Below are 22,792 nucleotides of genomic sequence, written 5' to 3' on the forward strand. Positions count from 1 at the left end.
ATATTTCTGACGGAAATTTAAATAATTTTATGGTTTAAATAATGTCAAAAACATTTATTAACTTAACGGACAAGTCTTGCCTTTTTCTCAGAAAATAATCTTAATAGATTTTACTGCATAAATTACACTAGTAATTACATATATATAGTATTATTATTATCTATTTAATATTCCCAAATTCTGTGTAGATTATAAATTGTATTGAAGTAAAAAATTACAACCAATTAACACTTTCAATACCACTATGAGTGACATGTGAGACTGGCGAGCCAGTATGGTCCGTGGCACTGAGTGTGTTAATCACAAAAATGTCACTTAACCCTATAATGCCCTTTAATGACCCATAGAATTAATTGGTTATATCCATTAACTAATTTTTCTAGGGTAATACTAAAAGTAGGATTTAGGGTCCCTATACGGCAGGTAGAGGACCTACTTAATGTAAGTTTGTTTTGCCAAACATTCACATTGACAAAAAAAACTTGAGAGGTGTGTTGGGACACCCGGATGGAACGAAGTTCCTTTCTATTAATTAGTGAAGGAACCAATGTTTATTCTATGAATAAAAAACTTAAGTCTTCACAAGAAGTACATTTTATTTCTATGAATTTTCGTTATATATTGTGACGTCGTTGCCATGGTGAAGTAGCGCTCATTCGTCGTTAACATACTTACTATAGCAAAAAGTGTCGTGACAACTTTTCGTAAGAATTTTTTCCGTCTAGCCCCCTTTCACAACGCGCGATAAGGAACTTCGTTCCAATATGTACAGCGAAAAAATTAAATTTAGCTATTTCAAGTTTTCAATCTAATTGCATTTTCAATTGAGATTTCACTGAAATGTAAATTATATAAACATTCTCAACTGTACACATGTTTTATGTGAATGTTTCGGCAATACGTTCTCATTGTTAGAAATGCACAACATGTTCAATGTATTTACGTACAATGTTAACTTTTAAGGTTAGATGTCGCGATAGTTTTTGAGTCCAGTAATAACTATCCTGACTTAAATTGACAAAAATTTACTTACTGTGCGTTTCGACTGACACTACTCTTGTATAGACATATATTGTCTCTGTTTTTTTTTCCAAAAAGAATGAAAAGGACAAGTGTCAGTGTAGTGGAGTTCTACGGTCATAGATTATAAATTGAGATTAAGTGACATGTCACTTGTCATCTTAGAGACATAAAAGTTGGTTTTCTATCCCTGTCCATCTCTAGTGGGATAGAAACAGCTATAATGTATTTAATTATAACAGACATGATTACTAATTATAATGTTTTAAGGTAAATCCTTCAGTTTACAATCTCACTGTATATGTAAAGCCAGCAAATTGTAAACTATACAACTAACAATTTGTCGTGTAAAAAGTCATGTCTAATTGTGTTTAAGTTTATTAACTGAAAAACTTTACAATTGATAGCTGGATTATAACATCTCTAGATGTGATGTTAGAATACGATCCTTATTTTCTTAGTGTTAAGGTCCCATTTCAATTCGCGATACTGTTGCAGTATTAGAAAACTGTTTGCAAATAGAGCGGAGGCAGCGTTTAATTAATAAATAATGTTTATTTTTGACTTTGGATATTGTTTGTTTTTTTTGTCTTAATTTTAGTTATTTAATAGTACTGTTAGATATAAATTAAAAGTATAAAATCCAATATTTATGTATAAATTTTTGTCTCCAGAAATCCCTTAAATGTGATGTAAACGCCATCTGACGATATTTTCCCGTGTTATTTTTATACCAAGCGATTATTCTTGGATTTTTTAAAAGTTAAAAACTATACATTTTCTTTTATTGAGTACAAAATACGTTTGGATTGTTTTAATTTGCTTTAAATGCTAGTTTTAAATTCTTAAAAGAGATGGCTCTTGTAACTGATTCCCTCAGATTACCCAAACTATTTTGACGTATTAAAATTAATTTCTGTAACACAATTTATGTAATACTATATAAGTTAGAATTATGTTTGCTGCAGTGCTTAACATAATATTTGCGATGTTTTCCAGATAACACTATATTAAATGTGCTTACAAAATTGTTGTGTATTTTGTGTTTCCAATGCTTCAAGTGATTTTATCTTAACTTACTATTAATATTATTAAAATAAATGTTACCGAAATTGAAAAATAATGTGGTTGTTTTCTTTTAACTTCCTTTCCAGCTTGATATTTATAAATATGATAGAAAATATTATGTAATTGTTATAACAAATTATTTTTTATTTATTTTTTAACACAACTAAAGTTAAATAAACAAATAAAATATAAAAAAATTAGCAAATTAAAAAAGGCTATTTTGACCCCGACGTGATTTGAACACGCAACCTTCTGATCTGGAGTCAGACGCGCTACCGTTGCGCCACGGAGTCGTTGCTAACAGTCTGGAAATTACTGTAATAATCTTAAATTGAAATACCTGTAAAAAAAATACTAAATTGTTACTGCCCCCATTTCCGGTTTATTAATACACAATGAATAAAGTTGCCTCATTGACTTATTTAAGATGCGCGGGAAAAGGAACCCATCTCTGACTTCTGTTCCTGTCAATGTTTGTGCCATCTCTCTAGACGTTACGTTATTTTGAGTTTTTTAGCGGCCAAGGCTTTTACTTAATAAAAAATTATACCACCAATGTAATTTTGCCAAAACATCTGTACAAAAGAATATTTGTTATCTTTATATTTTGTTTTCAAATTCAGTCAGTAGAGAATTTTAGATTTCTCGTTATCAAAATAAAACACAGTTTTGGGTAACAATATTTTATATTTCATCTCATTGATTTTATTATGTATTTAAATATAAAACATATTGAATTTTGTTTTCAATATTATAATTACATAAAAATAAATAAACATTGATTATTTTTATTTTCAATCGAAATACACATAATTTTATTTTGGATTTTTTTTTCCTTTTCGACTAAAAATATAAATATTTAAATACGATTTTTTTTTTTAATTTAACAAGCTTTCTTATTTTCACATGTTTCAGTGTCTGTTTTCAAATCATGCAAATTAAATTTGATCCATTTCTCATTTAATGATTGAGCTCAATTTTTTTTTTTCATCTTTCTAGTAAATCTAAATCTGACAAATTAAATATTATAACTTGAAGAGTTAAATGAATACAAACATGTTTTTTAAATTGTTTAATTTATTAAAACTGGTATAAATTATTTGTGTACGAATTGTACACAAATAATTTACGTGTAATAAGTGTACGAACAAGTGTACTGTTTTGATTGAAAATATTATTTATTTTGAAAGTAAAAGATAAATAAATTGATGTTATTGTATTTTTCATTATTAAATTAACTTAATCAGTCTATAAAGATGTCATTTTGAAATGTTCTAGATTATTTTATTAGTATAATACAACAACTTTGGGAATGTTTTTTGAAAAAAAAAAATTAATTAAATGCTATAATTTAAAGTTAAAACAACACATTTTTATCTTACAAAATAATATTTAAATACCTTATTTTTCATTACTAATTATTATTTACTTATCATAACTTAAAGTAATAATTTCAAGTTAGATGTTAAGCTCTTTAACTTGGACATGACTGAATTTTCAAGCTGCCAGTTTATCATTTCAAACTCCGCTACAATCACTTTTGAAATGAAATCCTCTAATAAAATTACCTTAAGTTAAACATCAACTTAAAAGTATAAGATTTTTTACTATTTTTTTTTCCACTACTGTTCAGGTATGAAATAATAAAATTAATAATCTCTATATATAAGTAAAATTACTGGTTTTAAGTGATTCTAAAGTCTCAAGTTGTATAACTTATTTACTATCATATTTAAAGTTGTTGTTTTCAATATTTATTTTAACTAAGACATAGATAATATAATTTTCCTTATTTACTAATTAATATTAAGAAATTGGCAATGTCTCAGACGGTAAAAGAGAGCTTGGTTAGCAGAACACATTTTAGACCTTATGGTTTTAGTGTGGTCTAGTTGAGGTCTTCATATGGTTTTAATCCGATCCTAGCTGCAAAGACAGTTGTCAGTACCCGTGGTAACATGAGGTTTCCTCTGACGCGGCAGTGTCACCACACCGTACCCTGGTTCACCCTGGAAAGATAAGACAAAGTTTTTCACAAGTCCACCTTACGTTAAATGACAGCTGATAATAAAATATCCGAATGCTGTAACCCTTACCTCAACTCTGACAACCCTAAGGGGCTGCTTGGAGTATAACTTGTGTGCCAAAGTCATAAAAATTGACTCCACATTGTCACACTCGCTGTCCAGTAGAGCTGACGTCTCAAACAACTGAGGATCAATGTTATTCAATTACATAAAGTTGAGAATTTTCAGGCTAAATTGTACTAAAATATGTATGTAGTAAGTGTTAATATATTGCAAATATCTCACTAGAATCTTGCCTATTTCTAGCCACAGGGCAGGCGTTAGGGTAAAGTGCGGTTAGATGATCACCTACAGCCTTGGAAAGATAGGGGCGGTACAGGTCTGAAAATTACAACACTCATAACCCAGTTACCTCCACCTGACAGCATGGTAAAAAACAGGTTGCAGTAAGCATCTCGCCTGGTCCTTATAGTGTTTACTGCCGAGCCCCATGTCAACCTACATCTGTCTGACAGAAAAGCATACTACTCACAGGCATGCCATGCTTATCAGCCAGTCGCTGTGCATATGCAGTAGCAAGACGGGACTCCGGCGTGCCGCAGTCACACTTGTTGCCAACGAGCACCCTCGGCGCTCCTGTCAGTCCGTGAGACTCCACCTCCTGCATCCAGCTTGCTATTGACTGTGGTAGTTAATACTGTAGTCAGTTAGAGTCAAACTAATTGTGAGAGTATATCGACGCTGGAAAGCGTAAACGCTGTAACCCCGAAAGTATGAACTTTACAGGAGAGCCAAAAAATCATAACTCGTGAGCTGATACGCCTACAAGCATGCGGTATTTAGCAATGTTGTGTAGTTTGTGCTAACCTATAATATAATCATTATCGTTTGATAATGGTTGAAATTATTAACGTGTGAAAAACATATTCGCGATTTCAAGGGTTACAGCGTTTATGCTTTCCAGCGTTGATATAGACACCTTAAAATTGAGAGCACAAACTCATTATTTAAGTTTTAGGGAACAGAAGTTTTGTAGTATAAGATGGGATGGATTGCATTCACACAAACATTTATGCAATGTAGTCTCCCTTAAAGGAGTGACTTCTGGAGAAAGTATACCTGATGCACCGACCCTACATGAGATAAAGACAAGGATAACAAACTAATAAAACATAGTGACACTAACATGAAATGTCTCCGGCTTGGTGACGTCATAGACAATGACCACAGCGTGCACATTTCTGTAGTAGTGCTGGACCATTGACTTGCGAAACCTCTCCTGTCCCGCTGTGTCCCACAGCTGAAGCTAAAACAAGTAAATTTATATACAAATCACATTAATTAACATATTCAGGACAAACAACCTGCCCTGCAACTACTCCTTTCAAGTAATTACTAAATATTCGAACAAACCAATAGATATTTACATGCATCAGCTGTTTCTAAAATCAAATGCATGCATTGAATACTTGATAAATAATAATATCTATTGATTATAAATTGTGTCATATACATTTTTTTACCTTTATCTCTTCGTTACATATCCGTACAGTCCTTTCTCTGAAATCTACCCCGATCGTGGCTTCAGATTTATCGAGGAATTGACCTTCGCAGAAGCGGTACGTAAGGCACGTCTTTCCCACGCCAGAATCACCTAAAACAATTATTTTGAAAACTTTCTTTTGCTTCAGACCAGCTATATTATGATCATTGCTTGAACCCGTCATGCTTTGGCACTAGATTACAAAAAAGAAATATAAAATTGGTTTAACTTTCTTCAAAAATAAAACATCAATATTTATTTTGACATTTTGTTTGTACTCCCATGTTACCCGACTAAAGTATGTTTATCATGCGATCCTCACGAAAAACACGCCCAATAACGGGATCATTCAATTTTTTATGTGATTCTTTCCTTGAAAGAAAGAGACAACTAATTGGCAAAGAATTTTCTTGGGGTCTTCCAAACTCTACGAGGTTATTATTATTCTCAAATGTTGTCGAGTTAAAAATTGCTTGTTTTTTAGTAGAATCCTCTACGTAAATAAAATTTCCTATCGCACATTTAGGAATCTTCTCATCAATCAAATTCAAGCTTTATCGCACTCCAAAATAAATAATATACAACGACTACCATCTTTAATTTTTTTGTGTTGTATTAATTGACTAAATCCTGATCATAGAGGAATTTACGAAATAACGAATAAGTCACATTTGTGTGGCTTTAACTTTGGACCCCAGATTAAAGTATCTGGAGGTGTAAAGCATTCGCTTTGTTAATATTTATCACGACATATTTGCATAGGTGGGCACAGTTAATCAAAAAGTTAACTTCGTTAATCGTTAATTCGTTAAATAAAAATTTAACTTCGTTAATCGTTAAAGCGTTTAATTTACGAAAATTTAACGCAAGTTAAAGTTAACAGTTAAAGTTAATTTTTGTTTATATTACGACTATAAGGCGCAAGCGGGAAATGGCCATATGAATAATCTCCGAATCGTATGGACCGATTTTGTCGAGACTTTCAATAGAACTTAGGCTATTTTTTTACTGCGCTTACGAAATCTCGGGCGATCGCTAATCCTATCTATACTTTAGTTATATAATATACTAAAATATAATTTAGACAATAGGAGCGATGTACTAATGCCTGTACCATAATAATGACATAGCATGCACTAGTTACACACACTTATATACTACACTGACAATGATGGACAATTGACTTTTTCAGTAATTTTTTTTATCGACAATCCGACGTCACGGAATTAGAGAGCTAACTAAATTTAGACAACATAAATTTTCTATTAAACAGTAAGACATGTGATAATATTCAAAAGAAAACAATCAAAACTTTTGTGCAGTATTTACATTTATCTGTGACTATTTGCACCAGGATGTTCATTTGCTCATACTCCAACAACTGAACATTTAATTTTATGTATAATTTGGTAATATTTTTGGAACGAAGTTCCTTATCGCGCGTTGTGAAAGGGAGCTAGACGGGAAAAATTCTTACGAAAAGTTGTCACGACACTTTTTGCTATAGTAAGTATGTTAACGACGAATGAGCGCTACTTCACCATGGCAACGACGTGACAATATATAACGAAAATTCATAGAAATAAAATGTACTTCTTGTGAACACTTAAGTTTTTTATTCATAGAATAAACATTGGTTCCTTCACTAATTAATAGAAAGGAACTTCGTTCCATCCGGGTGTCCCAACACACCTCTCAAGTTTTTTTATTTTATTTTAGCTAAGTGCCCACGAACAGACATCATTTTTTACGTACTTTTTATTTATTTATATAGATTTATTAATAAAACTTCTAACATCAGAGGAAACTTATTATAACATTGATAAATAAACTATATAACCAATCCAGTGATACATCTCAACGCATCAAACTATACAACTGAGATGCCTTCGATAACTTCTATAATCTAATGATTTATCGTCCGATCTATTGGTATATGTTAAAACAAGTTAAATTACTCTCAGTGTTTAGAGCAGAAGTTACACGACATAACGAAAACAACCGATCGCGGGTTATGTCTTCTCTCTTTCTTATCACCTATAAAATCGTTATAGTTTATTAGTAAGAATATTTTTTGAATTATTTTCAACGATATTCGATTAATTTTAAAATAAACTTTCGATATACGTAAAAAAATCGATGTCTTTTTGTAAAGGTCACTTGTGGCGACATTTCATATATTAAATTTAATATAACACAGTTTAACATTATTTCACTAACATAATTATTTTATCTTTTTCCTCATTCTTTCTCGTTTTGTCGTATACTTTTTTTTGTAAACAAACAAATTATCTTCGCTATTGTCTTTGCGCAGCGCACGTGCATCCCCGACCATTAGAAGGGTTGGGGCCATAAATCCATTGAGTTCGTTATCGCATTCTCTGTGCGGCTGTCCATTTGATCCTTTGTTCATATTTTTGTTGTTGTTAAAATTATTTTTCGTTGACTATGAAGAAGCCCCAAAAAAACAAACGACGGTAATAAACACCTAAATCCCTTTTGTTTTTGAGGAACGTTTATTGCGTGCACATTTCGTCTTTCGAATTTTTAAATTTATTTTTCATTGTTTGTTTCTTATCTACATAATGACAAAAAAATCCTATTTGTACGCTTTTTCAAATGAACCGTAAACTATTTTTTTTTATATTTTTTGTTGTCTTTAAACTCCAACATTAAAATAAACATTTTTGCCTGCAACAAAGTTTAGTTGTATTTTAGGTACGACGTTAAAGAGTAATGCACACTCGATTATTTTGATTGCTATTCAACGCAGAGTTTATCTTTTTTAATAGATTTTGCGTCTCACGTATAACAATTATTGTATTAAGAGTAAAGTGTTTTCGAACCTTATGTTGATTTTATAACAAAGTCTTGTTCTAAAAAAAGTGATGTTAAATAAATGAAAACCAGTTTTAATGTGAATAAAATGTAATAAAGACTTTTCGAGATATTTGTGTAAATGTGAAATAATTAATAAACTTTGAAGTTGTCTAGCGCCTAAACTTCGCAATATTTGATAGAGGTAAGTTTGTTTAAATCGTCACTATTTTCTAACAAGGATTCTGTGGTACTCTTTTGATCACGTCTATCCCGGCCGCTCGATGTATTGTATTTGTATAACATGCATCACACTCGCTCGGTCTCGTTCTCTCTCGTTCTCGTTCACCATTCGACTCGCCGACGGTCGCCGAACATAGCCGAACTTACGAATGTAGCCTGTTGCATAATTTAAATAAAATGACAACACGTCAATAAGTGTCTATTGTAACAATTAACGGACTAAATTAACGGAAGTAGAATTTAACGGAAGTTAACAAGAGCGTTAACACTTTTTGAATTTAACTTAAAAGTTAATCCGTTAAGGAAAATGTTAACTTCGTTAATTAACGATTAACGGATTAACGAGTTAATGCCCAGCTTTGCATATTTGTATCCATTTTTTTGGGTTTCTCTTTTGTCAGTAGTAATTGTTTGTGAATATGGCAGCATCTGTTTAAATACAGCTTACTTTGGTAACTTTAGTAGGATTGTAGTTTTTACTCTTTTTACTAAAGTCTGTGATGACGAGGAACGACCTCTGTCTATTTGTTAAGTTTTATAAAGATTAATTCAACATTTATGCTAGATTTTATTCTAATTGCATGGTATAAATTAAAAGTAGTAAAAATCTAGAAGTTACATGATGTAGTTGGACCCTTAATAGCTATAAATGTTTGAGTTATAACCTCTTGATCTGGGCTATCATTTTAATTCTTGTAATTGTCGATTGAATTCGTTCGTTGGCGATAAAAGAAAGTGTTTACATTCCTTAGAGTGTATCGTGTGTTAGTGATGTGAGTTCGGATCGTTGGCGAAACGGCCCGCTAATATGTGAGGAAATAAAATGTGTGTGATTTGGTGTAAAATTACAAAGAGTTTTTGTGGTGACCGTTGTTGGATGCTGCCGTAGGATTGCAATGTCCAGACTCGTCGACTACTTCGTAATTGTGGGCTTTGACCACGAAAAAGAAAGTAAGATATTAACGATGTTTATAATATCTTTAATTATAATTATTATTCCTATTAATTTTTACTAATATGAAGAGGATAAAACCACAAATACAGTAGCACTGTCTTTTTTTCAATAAAAAATAATCATTATCATTAAAAATTGCAATCAAATTAATGTTATACTGACCTACCTACTAACACAATATAGGTGTGAAACATTTCAAGTCAAATCCTAAACATTGTCAACCAAAAAATATTATTTACTATAGAGGACAACTATTAAGCAATTTCATATATTTATTAGACGAATCTAGCATGTACGGAAAAGCAAATAACATGTGCAAACAAAATTTTGCCATAATATCTATTAAATTTTCTGGAAGTTTTCATTTTTTTTATTGCACACCCAAAGTGGCATGACATTAAAAAGTGTGTTATGCATATCAATTCTGCACCTCTCTAAATGGCTAAATAATTCATCCGGCCTTGAAATACATCACTTGTTAATAGATCTCTGTTGTTGATATCATTGAATTGATTTAAAACAGAGTGCCTATTTCAGTTGCTAGCATTTTCTATCTCGTGCTATGTTATCTTAATGTGGCAATATAACAACCTGTGATTGAAAGAGCTACATATCTTGAGAGGTCTCGAAATACTAGTCACTATGTGAATTTATTACTGACTATGTCTTCTTCACAAGTTTCTAAAAAATTTGTAATAATACTAGCTGTTAATCACGACTCCATCCATGCAGAATTAAGAAAAACTTAGTAGCTTATGTGTACTTCATGGGTATGTTCTACAACTATGCTAAACTTCACCGAAATCTGTTAAGCCATTCTGGAGATGCCTTCTAACAAACATCCATCCATTCATCTAAACATTGGCATTTATAATATTAGTAAGATAAAATTAAATATAGTCTATGTAGTATTCTATTGGTGAAAGAGTTTTTGAAATTGGTCTTGTAATTTTTGAGCTTTTTATCAATATAAAATAGATGTGATGGAATTTGTTAATATTTTTGTTGTATCACTTATTAGTGCATATCTAATCAAATGAAAGGCTCTTGTTGTAACAAGTAGAAATTGAATCTTAAACAATCATTGTAAGTAAATGTTTTCTAATAGGAAAGGATGAGTTAGAAAAGTGGATTTAGCACAGGAAAAGATGTGTAGAAAAGAAAGAAAAATTCTGTACATCTTAATATATAAAATTCTCGTGTCACAGTTTTCGTCACCGTACTCCTACGAAACGGCTTGACCGATTCTCATGTAATTTTGTGAGCATATTCAGTAGGTCTGAGAATCAGCCAACATCATTTTTTTTTTAACTGCTCGCGGACCGTGTCGCGGGCGACAGCTAGTCATACTGTATATATTTTTTATATCATAAGATGGCAAATGAGCAAGTGGCCACCTGGATTCGCCGCAATGGCGAGGCGACCGTTGCCCATAGACATCCACAAATGCAGATGCATTGCCTACCTTTAATCAACGGAGAAGGGGACGAACAGAAAGAGCATATTTCTGCTTCCTATGCATCCCCTCTTCCGCCAAATCCACTTCCCCTTCCCATCCTTTCCTAATAAGAAAAAGGTGGGAAGGGAAAGGGGACTAAAATTAGGCCTCCAGTACCACACTCATCAGACGAAACGCGGGATTTCTTCCACTTCATGCCTGTCTTCTGTGTGGTCGTGGTATTACACCGGTCGACCCGGCCAATTCGTGCACCCAACAAATATTGTTGTTGCGGGATCTACCACTGTTAAACATATCTGCAATATTTCTGGTGTTTTTGGTTAGGCTGATGGAATCCGTAGAATCAATTAATTAATTGAAATATATAGTTGGTCATTTATAATTTACTACCTTCTGATCTTTAAAAAAATTGTTAATTATTTTTACAATTTAAGAGGTGAGTCTCAAATAAATCCGGCACGCGGCGCTCGCAGACTTCGTGGCCCGATTATTTTCACTTGCACGCGCGTCTTGTTTTAGTACTTAGGGCACGTGATTACCAACGTGTTACAATGTAATTAAAAGTTTATTAATAGTAACAAAGAAAATCAAATCTTTTTTCGACTAAATTTAAATAGAGCAAATTAATTAAGAACGGCTTAACTCACGTATGATTCCGTTCTTAATCAATTTATTATTATGTCTTACGAAAGTTTAAACAATTTAAATAAATAGAGTATTTTTGTTGGTTGAACGATTTAGTATAGAACGAGATAGTAGACGGTGGGATAAGGTGCTATTATTAGGGGGTCACATGGTACTGTCTTTTGCCCTCCAAGTATCAAGAAGGTGACAAAAACTCTAGAGCCGAAGACTGCTATCTGTTAAAAGAACTCGCTACGCAACCAATGACAGCGAAGGCACTTTTCACTATTATAATTAATAGACCACTTTACACTATTTTAAAAGTGTAATTTAGCTTGACTAGAAATTTTCTAGAAAACCTGCGATTCCGGTACAGACGCTCTCGCATAGATAAACTGTTCAGACCGAAACCTGATTGGATAATAAACTAGTTATCGAAGTCTGCTTCTTATATCTGGTTGTGTAAATACGAAATTTTCCTAGATTATAATAAGAGATGGATTTTTATGATGCCAACTAGAAATTATAGATGTCGGTTAACATACTTGTCTTTTGTTTTCATTGTAATTTGTGAATAAAAAAAAAAACGTTTTTTTATATGGAAACGGCCGATTTTAATGTTACAACATAACTACTGTTATGCTTATATTCTTTGCATTGTTGTTTTATGAGTTAAAAAAAAGCTATTAACGCTAAATTGTGAGTCGTGAGTCTCAGTTTTAATGCGTTTAAAGCACACCCCTACTGCCTCACCGTCATTACTGGTGGTGGCGCCCGAGGCGTAGCGTAACTAGGTCGACCGAGCACGCTCCAAATAATTGTCTCAGATCCTTAAAATGTATTAAAATGTCTACCGGAATAGCGTTGTTTTTCTGTTGTTATAATGCAGTTTACAATTTAAAAAACCTATGGCTATGTAATACTGTCTGACTATCCATATGACAGGAAGTTGAATTGACACCTCACAGGTTGTAATTGGAAACCATTTAAATTTTAGAAAGTCACATTAAAATTGACATCCATACGTAAATATGCATTTATCTGTGAATTATTATAACCTATTGTCAGCTGGTCATAGAATAGAATTTTAAAATTTTGTCGTGATTAAATGTGGAGAGATTTTGTCTAATCTCCCTTGACAATTTTATCTGAACTTAGCCAGAGTTTGGAATCATTTGTACGAGTATTCTTCTACGTTTTCTTTTTAAAATAAAAACATGCATTAATCACTAATGCCCGAATTCAATCCTACATTCTGTTCGGAGTTCCGCTATGTTTGAGCATATGACGTAAACCTAGTCGTATGATGTCAGTGAATAATTTTGTTGTATTGAGATATTGTGCAAGTTTAGAATACCTAAGAACTCATTTAGTACTATAATATTTTTAAATTACTAATATTATAAATGCGAATATTTAAATGGATGGATGTTTGTTAGAAGTTATCTTTGGAACTGCTCAACGGATCTTGTTGAACAGCACAGATGTAGAACATAGTCCGGAAGAATACATAGGCTACTTATTACGGCTTTTTTTTATTCCTCGCGGACGGATTCGCGGGCGATAGCTAGTCTCATATATTCTATTCATGATATTACAGAAAGAAATGACGATCAACAGAAGTGAAACAGGGCTTTTACTGTCGTACTAAACAATTGGTACCGCAGTTTTGTTCAAAAGTTCCGATGAAAATATATATTTTTGTACAGGTGCTTCCGCAGTGGGAACTCACAGTTTCACTCTCCCCGACATTGAATTAAAACCTGCTACCTCGCGTACTATGAAACTAGTTGTAACCAATGAACACAATTGATAAATAATAACAGATCAGATCCGGTTTGCGAGGCGCCGTTAGTTAACAATCACCGAACTGGCGACCTGTTGCTCTGAAACTTGCATAGTTTACTGGACGACCTTCTATCACGCACCTATAATGTTCCGAGACATTTGGTACACTAATATTTATACGTTTGAATAACTTGGTTCAACATAGATTAACGAGTTCTATATTACGGTTTATAGTTTTTTTTTTTTTAATTGAAACAGTAAATGTTGTAGTAATTTTAAATGTACGATGGAAACGCGGTGATGATCTTTGGTGTATTTTTACTAACCATTAATTTTCACTGCTGCAATACAAGTCTATGGTCATGTCATTTTTTCTTTTTGACTAAAGAGTAAACAGCAGTGGAAACAATTACGAGGTCTGTTCAGTGTTGATAAATGACTGATGCAATTTTTTTATTTTTTTTATGGAAGAACATAATATGTTGCCAGCGAGATGACTGAGCTTTCATTGTAAGGCAGGCCTATATGCGAACTCTTGTAACTTTACATCAAAAGAGACATTGTACGAGATGTATGAGCGAAGGCCTGTTGTCAAAACTTTATGGACGTTGGAAACTACGAGATTGTAACAAAAGCTGTAAAGATGGGAGTATTCATCGTGAACTAAAGTAAGGTTAATGCGACTTGTGTAATGGCGGATTGTTAAGTTCTAAGATTAGTTACAACATTGTAGATCATAAAAATACAATTTGTTGAATAAAAAACAAGAAAACCGATAGCCAATGACACTCAAGAAGGATTATGATATGAATGACACTACACCTCACAAAATCTTCTCAGTCGTTTAGGCTACAGGACAGAAATCAATTTATGAGTTAAAATATACATATTTTCAATCGAGTAAATATTAGGTCCTTACATATGAAATTGGCGTTTTTCGTACTGGCCACTTTAATCACGAATTTCTCCTCTTTGGTAAGGAATTCCAAATTCAAATTTGTACAGCTATAGACTCATGTATTTGTGGTTCGATGACCGTCATTCATTTGTTTTTTTTCTTCTGTTTTTTTCTGTTTGCGTCACTCATTTTACAAAATGGAAAACTTAAAATATCGCATTATTTACGAGTACGAGTTCCGCCGTGGCACTAGTGCTGCGGAAACGACTCGAAGGGTGAATGATGTGTATGGCGGTCGTGTTGCAAAAGAAAACACAGTTCGTTTTTGGTTCCAACGTTTTCGTTCTGGAAATTTCGATCTGCAGAACAAGCCCCGTGGACGGCCTGAGACTCAAGTTGATAATGAAGAGTTGAAGGCTATTGTGGAAGCGGATCCATCGCAAACCACGTCCGAGTTAGCTGCAGGCTGCGATGTTAGTGATAAAACTGTTTTAATTCACTTGAAGCAAATTGGGAAGGTTAAAAAGCTTGAAAGGTGGGTACCTCACGAATTGACTGAAGCAAACCGGCAAACGCGCGTCGACTGTTGCGTTACATTACTAAACCGGCACAATAATGAAGGTATTTTAAACCGAATCATTACCTGTGATGAAAAATGGGTTCTTTACGATAATCGGAAGCGCTCAGCGCAATGGTTGGATCCTGGCCAGCCAGCCAAATCCTGCCCCAAGCGAAAAATTAACCCCAAAAAAGTTACTTGTAAGCGTTTGGTGGACTAGTGCCGGTATTGTTCATTACAGTTTTCTCAAATCTGGCCAGACTATTACGGCTGATGTCTATTGTCAGCAATTGCAAACCATGATGGAAAAGCTAGCGGCTAAACAACCTAGGCTGGTCAATCGCTCCACGCCACTGCTGCTTCACGACAACGCTAGACCACACACTGCGCAACAGACGGCTACTAAATTAGAAGAGCTTCAATTGGAAAGTCTAAGACATCCTCCGTACTCCCCGGACCTTGCTCCAACAGATTACCATTTTTTTCGAAATTTGGATAACTTCTTGCAAGGGAAAAAATTCAACTCCGATGGGGCAGTCCAAATCGCCTTCAAAGATTTTATTGATTGCCGTCCGACTGGTTTTTTTAGTAAAGGGATCAATGAACTACCTATGATATGGCAAAAGTGCATAGAAAATAATGGTTCATACTTTGATTAATTAAATATATTATATTAAAAAATATTCGACTTTTTGTTCCTCCCATACAAAACGCCAATTTCATATGTAAGGACCTAATATATAGGAAGTTAAACTATTGTTTTAATTAACTACTCTGTGGCAATAAGGTCATAGAGTAGCTTGTCGGTCGTTTGCTGGAATTTCGTATAATACGTGATGCGAAAGTTTTATGCGGGCTCGCTGCTTGGTGCTTTATTGTGGCATACATAATGAGGTCTCCGAGAGACAAGGGCTCATGGACGAGTGATTCCTAGCTACAGATTAGAGATACTCAGATAAACGGATTGTCAGCCGCTGACTATGAGCGTAGTTTTTTTTAATATTCAATTTTTATACACGTTGAACTCGCCTTTTTTAAGTTGACATTTATATTCGTATAAAAAATAATAATTTTATTTTTAGAATAAAGATTTTATTAATGACGACATTTTTGCTGTTTTCTAGATGTAGGAAGAAATATGCTGTATTTTGGTGAACGACCTTGAAATATTTTGAGCCAGTTTACTGACTAAAATAGTGTCAATATTTAGGGCATACCATAAAAAAAAACTCAGATAATGTTTCAAATACATTTTAACTTAAACATACGACAACACTTTTATACCGTGACTAGTGCCCAGCGCGGATTTTTGACAAATCATAGTTATTGAAACATTATACGTAGGCTTGCGAAATACGATCTTTACCAATAAATGCCAAGTACTTGTACCGAAAGCATTGTGGTGATACATATTTATGGTGAAATATATCACCAAGTTGACGTCATAAATATCATTCAGCGGTGGTCAAAGGGTTAAAGCACGTGTTTAACTAAACAGTGTATAACAGTATTTTTTTGGAGTAATACAGTTAGTGTAATTTTATAACCTAACGAATGTTGTGGACGGATTATATAATATACTAGCTTTTACCCGCGACTCCGTCCGCGCGGAATAAAAAAAAGAAAACGGGGTAAAAATTATCCTATGTCCGTTTCCTGGTTCTAAGCTACCTGCCCACCAATTTTCAGTCAAATCGATTCAGCCGTTCTTGAGTTATAAATGGTGTAACTAACACAACTTTCTTTTATATATATAGATATACATTCATGTATATTATATAAATGTATATACATAATCATCCTGTAGATTAGGCGTATATTATCTAAATATGTAATCGTTAAATGATAGTAAACAAAGAAAAAAAATGTTTTGGTTATGAGTCATTACAGTGTACAATGAAAAAATATTTGTTTACATTGTCGTTATATCAATGTAGTGATAATAATTACAAGGGATTAATATTTAACACCTTTTATTATAGATATGTTTTATCATGTAATCTTTTTATCTTGGTTTGGATAGAAAACAATGTCGCTTTGATTGCTATATCTGTAATTAGGGTTGCCAGGACGCCAAACCAACTAGCCGGACAGACCAGCCAGTTTGGCCGGACATTTGGGTAGAAAGATCGGACGACACCCTATATTATTTAGGATTTTGTATCAGCATTAGTAGGTATACTTTCGTTTGGGAAATGTAAAAAGCCTAACAAAAGCCGGAAAACTGTTTATTTTGGCCGAACACGCAATCAAAAAGCCTACCTTTGTCCGGCTTTATCCGGACGCCTGGCAACGCTATCTGTAATGTCTTTAAGTTGTATATAAGATACTTTTATTGATACAACTTTACATTTTAAGTTCAAATTACTTGTGAAAATATTTTTTTTACTAGGTAATGCCCGCGATTCCGTCCGCGCAGTAAAAAGCTTAATAGAGGTATGGAAAATAGATAGTAGCTGATTTTTAAACCTACTGAATATGAATATAAAATTTCATAAATATCGGTCAAGTTGTTTCGGTGGAGTATGGTAACTAACGTGATCTTAAAAATATCGGCATTTAGAGCTAGACGCAAAAAGCACTAGACCAGTGTGGAGAAATTTACTTGACCAGGCCCAGGCCCACTGGCGACTGTAGCGCCTCAGATGATGATGATGATGGTAACTAACATTGTGACAATAGAATCTTATCTATATATATAAAAGAAAGTCGTGTTAGTTACACTATTTATAACTCAAGAACGGCTGAATCGATTTGACTGAAAATTGATGGGCAAGTAGCTTAGAACCAGGAAACGGACATAGGATAATTTTTACCCCGTTTTCTATTTTTTATTCCGCGCGGACGGAGTCGCGGGTAAAAGCTAGTTATATATAAAAGATTTAGAATATTAATTACTCCACTGACTCAGTACCTACAGTAATTTTCATGTATGTATTCCTTTGTGATCTTATGTACATTAAATTACTGAACCGATTTTAACGAGTGACATGTTAATTGATTCATGTCCTTCCTCCTATTGTGTATCACTTGATTAAAAAAAAAACAATTAGTGTTGTGTTAAAGAAATATTTTTTTTTTTATTAAAAAACATATGTATGTGCAAGTGAAGCTTGCGTGTAGTAGTATAGTAAATTCCTAAGATCTTTACTTTTTTCTACGTATTTCTTGTTTCATTGTGAGATGTTTCAAGAACGTTGTTTAACCCTCTATATAAAACGAGCCGCGCTAATAGTGTCCGGTAAAATGAAGCATGAAGCCTTCCTTCAGCTTGTGGCCTAAGAAAAGTTGTAATTATCCTTTCAACATAAGAGCCTTTAGTACGTCGAGATGAGATACGGAAACGTAGATATAACCGTGGCGTTCCACTGTCGAAACATTTCTGTAAAAATGAGTTGTTTCAGCATTTGTGTTTCAGCAGTGAAATTTCACGGTTTAATATACAGTCAAAATCTGTTATAACGACATCGAAGGGACTACTCATATTGAGTCGTAAAAACCGATAGTTGTAACAACCGGTGACAGGTATTAATAGGAAAGATATGTATATAACATTCAGCCAGGACCTTTGATTTTGGTCAATTTAACCGGTATGTTGTTCTAAACGATGTCGCCATAAACGGTTTTGACTGTAGATGCATACGTTTATGAAATCTGTGGACTTATCATATAAAACTTAAGTTAGCTTAAACACACGTCAATCCTTTTATACCGTATACGTATTAAAACATTATAAGTAGCATACGTGTTCTTCCAGACTATGTTCTACATCTATTGCCAAATTGCATCGAGATCAGTTGAGCCGTTCGGGATATACCTTCAAACAAACATCTATCTATCCATCCATCTAAATATATGCATTTATAATATTATAATGACTACCAGTATACGTCTAACGTACTGTAAACTAATTCTATTATTACAATAGTAAAATTATAAACAGGAAAAATTGTATGCTGCCTGTTTTAAGTTGCTCTGAATTGTATTACAACTAAAACTATTTGTCATTCAAAACTATAACATAAATACTGTATTTTCGATATATTGCAAGTTTAATTTCGCTTGGCAATGTTACGATAGTCTGAGTGTTGTGGCCTTGACCCGTTCACGGCCTAGAGTCGTGACAAATTAAACTTATCCGGTATGAGCTTGATTTTTTGGGAATATCATTTTTAAAATATTTTACTTATTTTGCAAGTTTCTTTCATGTAAAAATAAGTTTAGTAATTTTAATGATGTCAAACCGTATTATATTGTTGTCTCAGCTTTTTCAAAGAGAATGAAAGAGACGAACAAATGTTTTCTTACAAATGTTTCGACAGTTAAAACTCATCCTTAAAGAGTCACGATTTGAAGTTTCTTTTGCGTCTTAAACTATGTAACTTTTGACCTTGAAATAAGATTGTAAATCCCTTCTAATAAGCCAATATGATTGCAATTTAATGCCTTATTTTAGAATCCCTTAGTGATAAATTATGAGTGTGGCAGTTCATCTGGATGGTATTAAAAATAAGCGTTGTAAAACAGTGTGTTGTTTGTAGGAGGCGGACATAGTAACGGCGTCATCCTCCAGCGATTTCCTGAAACAAATTGGGACGACACACCCTTTCACGAAGGCATCGAATGGGTAAGTTTCATTAAATAATTACGGAGTTGAAAATTTTTTTGCTTAAAATTTCAAGGTCAAACACGCATTCATCTAGTTTCCTATTTAATCGATAACTGGAGATCTAATTGTTGATTTGTAAAAAAAAAATACATGTTCTATATGTAATCTCAATTGTTCGTGTAGTTCTGTCAGCCGCAAGGATGGTCGCTGTCAACGGAGCGGTCGGAGCCGCGCTTCTACGTGTCGGTGTTGACGGACGTGGACGCCAACAGGCACTACTGCGCCTGCCTTTGCTTCAACGAGACCGTTGCTATCACGCCCACCAAGCCCGCAGACGAGGTAACACCAAGCACGATTCATAATACACTTTTCAAATATCTTGGCGGTCCGAAGTCATCGGCGCGCTGCAAAGTGCTCTCTCCCCGCATCCCGCTACGCTCCGCTACACCTAATGTTGTGTTTTGCGTCTCGCAAACTTTAGAGCTGTCAAGATATCTGAAAACAACAATAAACAAATGGACCTCGTCGTAGTTACTAATGAAAACGTAAAATAGTTTAATGTCCGATTTCCATAGTGACATTATTGTTTGTTTACAAACTTTGGATCTTCGTTTGAAATAAACTGTGCAATTTTTCTTGAGGATGATTAGCGCTAAGCAAGTTTGTTTATATATTTGATTTATATTAGCTTTTGCCCGCGACTCCGTCCGCCCGGAATTAAAAAAAAAACATAATAAGTAGCCTATATGTTCATCCAGACTATGATCTACGCCAAAATTCATCGAGATCCATTGAGCCGTTCTGGAGATACCTTCAAACAAACATCCATCCATCCATCCATCCAAACATTCGCATTTATAATATTAGTATCTTTGTTATATATTCTTAAAATGTTCGTTCAATTTGTTGCGATACAAAGTACAACGGTCAAATATACCGTAATACCAATCTACTTATCAGTGGCACTGGAATGTCATTGTGATTCAACATGGCGTCGATTGTGTCAACGAATTGTCCTTCCGTTTCCGTTAGATAAGTCTCGGCGTAAAGTGACTGCTTTTGTGTCAGAGTTTGTGCCCAAGGACGAGAGATACGCGGGAAAATGGAACAGATGGATTTTGATTACGTGTATTGTTTAATGTTATTAAGGTCGTTTACGAGGCTATTAAAATTATTATATTTTTTGGAATCTAAAAATCCTTTTAAATGGAGAAATTTTATCAAGTGGGCTGACCACGTAGCATGACTTCAAGTTAAGAGATGGACATATAAAGTAACTACATGGGAGTACTTGTTTTCATATTATCAATCTTTGTGATCTTTGCATTTCATCTTAGATAGCTTAGATAAGCCGTATCATCGACATATCAAACGCCATATCAAACGTCGACTTTTTTTTAAATGAAAAAATGAAAGCTACTGGAAACTTTTTTGGTTTAATGCGCGATTTATTTCCATTTGGTTCGGGTATTCGTAAAACAGTAAAATGTGTCTAGTTTCGCTAAATGCTTGTTTATAAACGAATACAGCCGCGTTACTTTGAATAGTGTATTTATTACGAGCAGATAGCGAGCTATTTTCCGTGAATGCGCCGGCCCTGTGTTTATTTATAAGGATAGCTTCCGGCGCTTGTTTATAGCAGGCCGTCGGACTGCGCCCGCCTCTGGAAATAAATATATTATGAGATTATGAAAGAATATGCCTTTGATTTCACAGCTTTGGTATATTTTGCTCAATGCCTTGGTTGTGTTTTAAATGTAAAATTTAAATAACATATTTTAAACAAGAAACTGTAGTCTGACTCTTGTTTTATCTATTTTTTGTTTTATTTATTAACGCATTGTATATTTGGTACTAGCTGTCGCCCTCGACTATGTATGCACGGAATTAGAAAAACACGTAATAGTAGCCTGTGTGTTCTTCCAAACTATGTTCTACATCTGTGTCAAATTTAATCTAGATTCGTTGAGAGGTTCCGGAGATACCTTCAAACAAACATCCATCCATCTAAACATTCGCATTTATAATTTATGATTAGTAAGATAAAAGTTTAAAAAAATTTACCTTAGTAGGTTTTAGTATTGTTGAAGAATGCGGAACCCTAACATTTTTAACTATTTTCTTTTCTATTCAGTGAGAGAATCAGCTTGGAATTTTTATGTTTACTATTTTTGGTTTGTGATTTCATCCCTGTTGTCAAATAAGCTTCGATTGCTTTAGTTATACAATCTGATAGTATTGTAGAGGTATCCTGAATTCACTGTCACTTTCAAAATCTCATCATCAGTGAGGTTTTGCGGTTACATAAATTAAGATAAAATGTTTTCACCTGGTCTATGATTCAATAATCAAACATCTTGAGATAGTTTTATCGTGTTTTTGTTTCTTAAAAAAAAAACATAAATAATAACTTCCGCAACCTTCTGTCAGGTAAACTGTGACACGTTTTGTAAGGGGGAGCTTATTCTATATGTTTTAAGACGTATCATAATGCACTAAGATTGAAATTAGCTTATCACGAAGATATGTATAAGATTGCAAGGAAGACACAGTACAGCATAACTCAGAAGATAAAACTATAAATCATATATTATTTTTTTGGTTTCTTATACGCAATAAAACTATTATAAAAAATTTAAATTTGGTTTACATTAATAAAACGATGTTGTAAATTTTATATTTCCCTAGGTACTATTTATAACATGACAATTTTGATATCGTTTCTCTTTCAAGCGTCATATTTATTTATATTGACAATGTTTACGTTATAGAAAATGTAGCAATTGATATAATAATTATAATGCTTAATCTGAATTGTAACCCGTCATCTTAATTATTTTTCATTAGCACAATTAACAACCTTCGAAATTGATCAACTGTTTTGAATACACTGTGCCGTAACATTTGTAATGGTCGGTCACGCATGCTAGCCGGTGTGGCGTGCGGAGGTCCGTGCTGTGCGTCTGGCGGAAGGGCGCAATCAAATGCAGGTGCCCACTCGACTGTACCAGCTGTAGTAACAAGCCTGCTTGTATATTAGGCCTATCTATCCATCAATCTTATCAAGTCTATAGGAAGCGTCTTTTGAAGAGAAATTTCCAGGATTTTATCGTTTTTAAATCGGCTAAGAACGCTGAATTACTTCCACGTGACATCTGTCTTCTGTGTGGTCGTGGTATTTC

The 22,792-nt window shown here is 33.6% G+C and overlaps 2 protein-coding genes and 1 non-coding gene across 3 annotated transcripts in view; 1 reads left to right on the forward strand and 2 right to left on the reverse strand.

Moving 5' to 3' along the window:
* Positions 1-2,309: 2,309 nt before the first annotated feature.
* Trnaw-cca lies at positions 2,310-2,381 on the reverse strand. Its single transcript has one exon. It is a non-coding gene; the product is annotated as a tRNA-Trp (tRNA).
* A 1,392-nt stretch (positions 2,382-3,773) lies between these two features.
* Positions 3,774-5,993, reverse strand: LOC106719358 (putative Ras-related protein Rab-33). The gene is made up of 5 exons (XM_014513689.2): positions 5,639-5,993; positions 5,302-5,421; positions 4,648-4,797; positions 4,185-4,298; positions 3,774-4,097 (listed from the first exon to the last, which is right to left on the reverse strand). Exons 1-5 carry the CDS (start codon positions 5,840-5,842, stop codon positions 4,011-4,013), a joined length of 675 nt encoding a protein of 224 aa, XP_014369175.1. The 5' UTR covers positions 5,843-5,993; the 3' UTR covers positions 3,774-4,010.
* Positions 5,994-9,206: 3,213 nt separating this feature from the next.
* The window catches only part of LOC106719365 (myotubularin-related protein 5), a 51,680-nt gene continuing 38,094 nt past the window's right edge, over positions 9,207-22,792 (forward strand). Inside the window, exons 1-3 of the mRNA XM_045683622.1 lie at positions 9,207-9,669; positions 19,543-19,628; positions 19,794-19,949. Coding sequence (XP_045539578.1) covers positions 9,615-9,669; positions 19,543-19,628; positions 19,794-19,949 — 297 coding nt within the window. The 5' untranslated portion in view covers positions 9,207-9,614. The remainder of the gene's footprint in view (positions 9,670-19,542; positions 19,629-19,793; positions 19,950-22,792) is intronic.

The sequence above is a fragment of the Papilio machaon genome, chromosome 22 (assembly GCF_912999745.1).
Source record: "Papilio machaon chromosome 22, ilPapMach1.1, whole genome shotgun sequence".
Classification (NCBI taxonomy): domain Eukaryota; kingdom Metazoa; phylum Arthropoda; class Insecta; order Lepidoptera; family Papilionidae; genus Papilio; species Papilio machaon.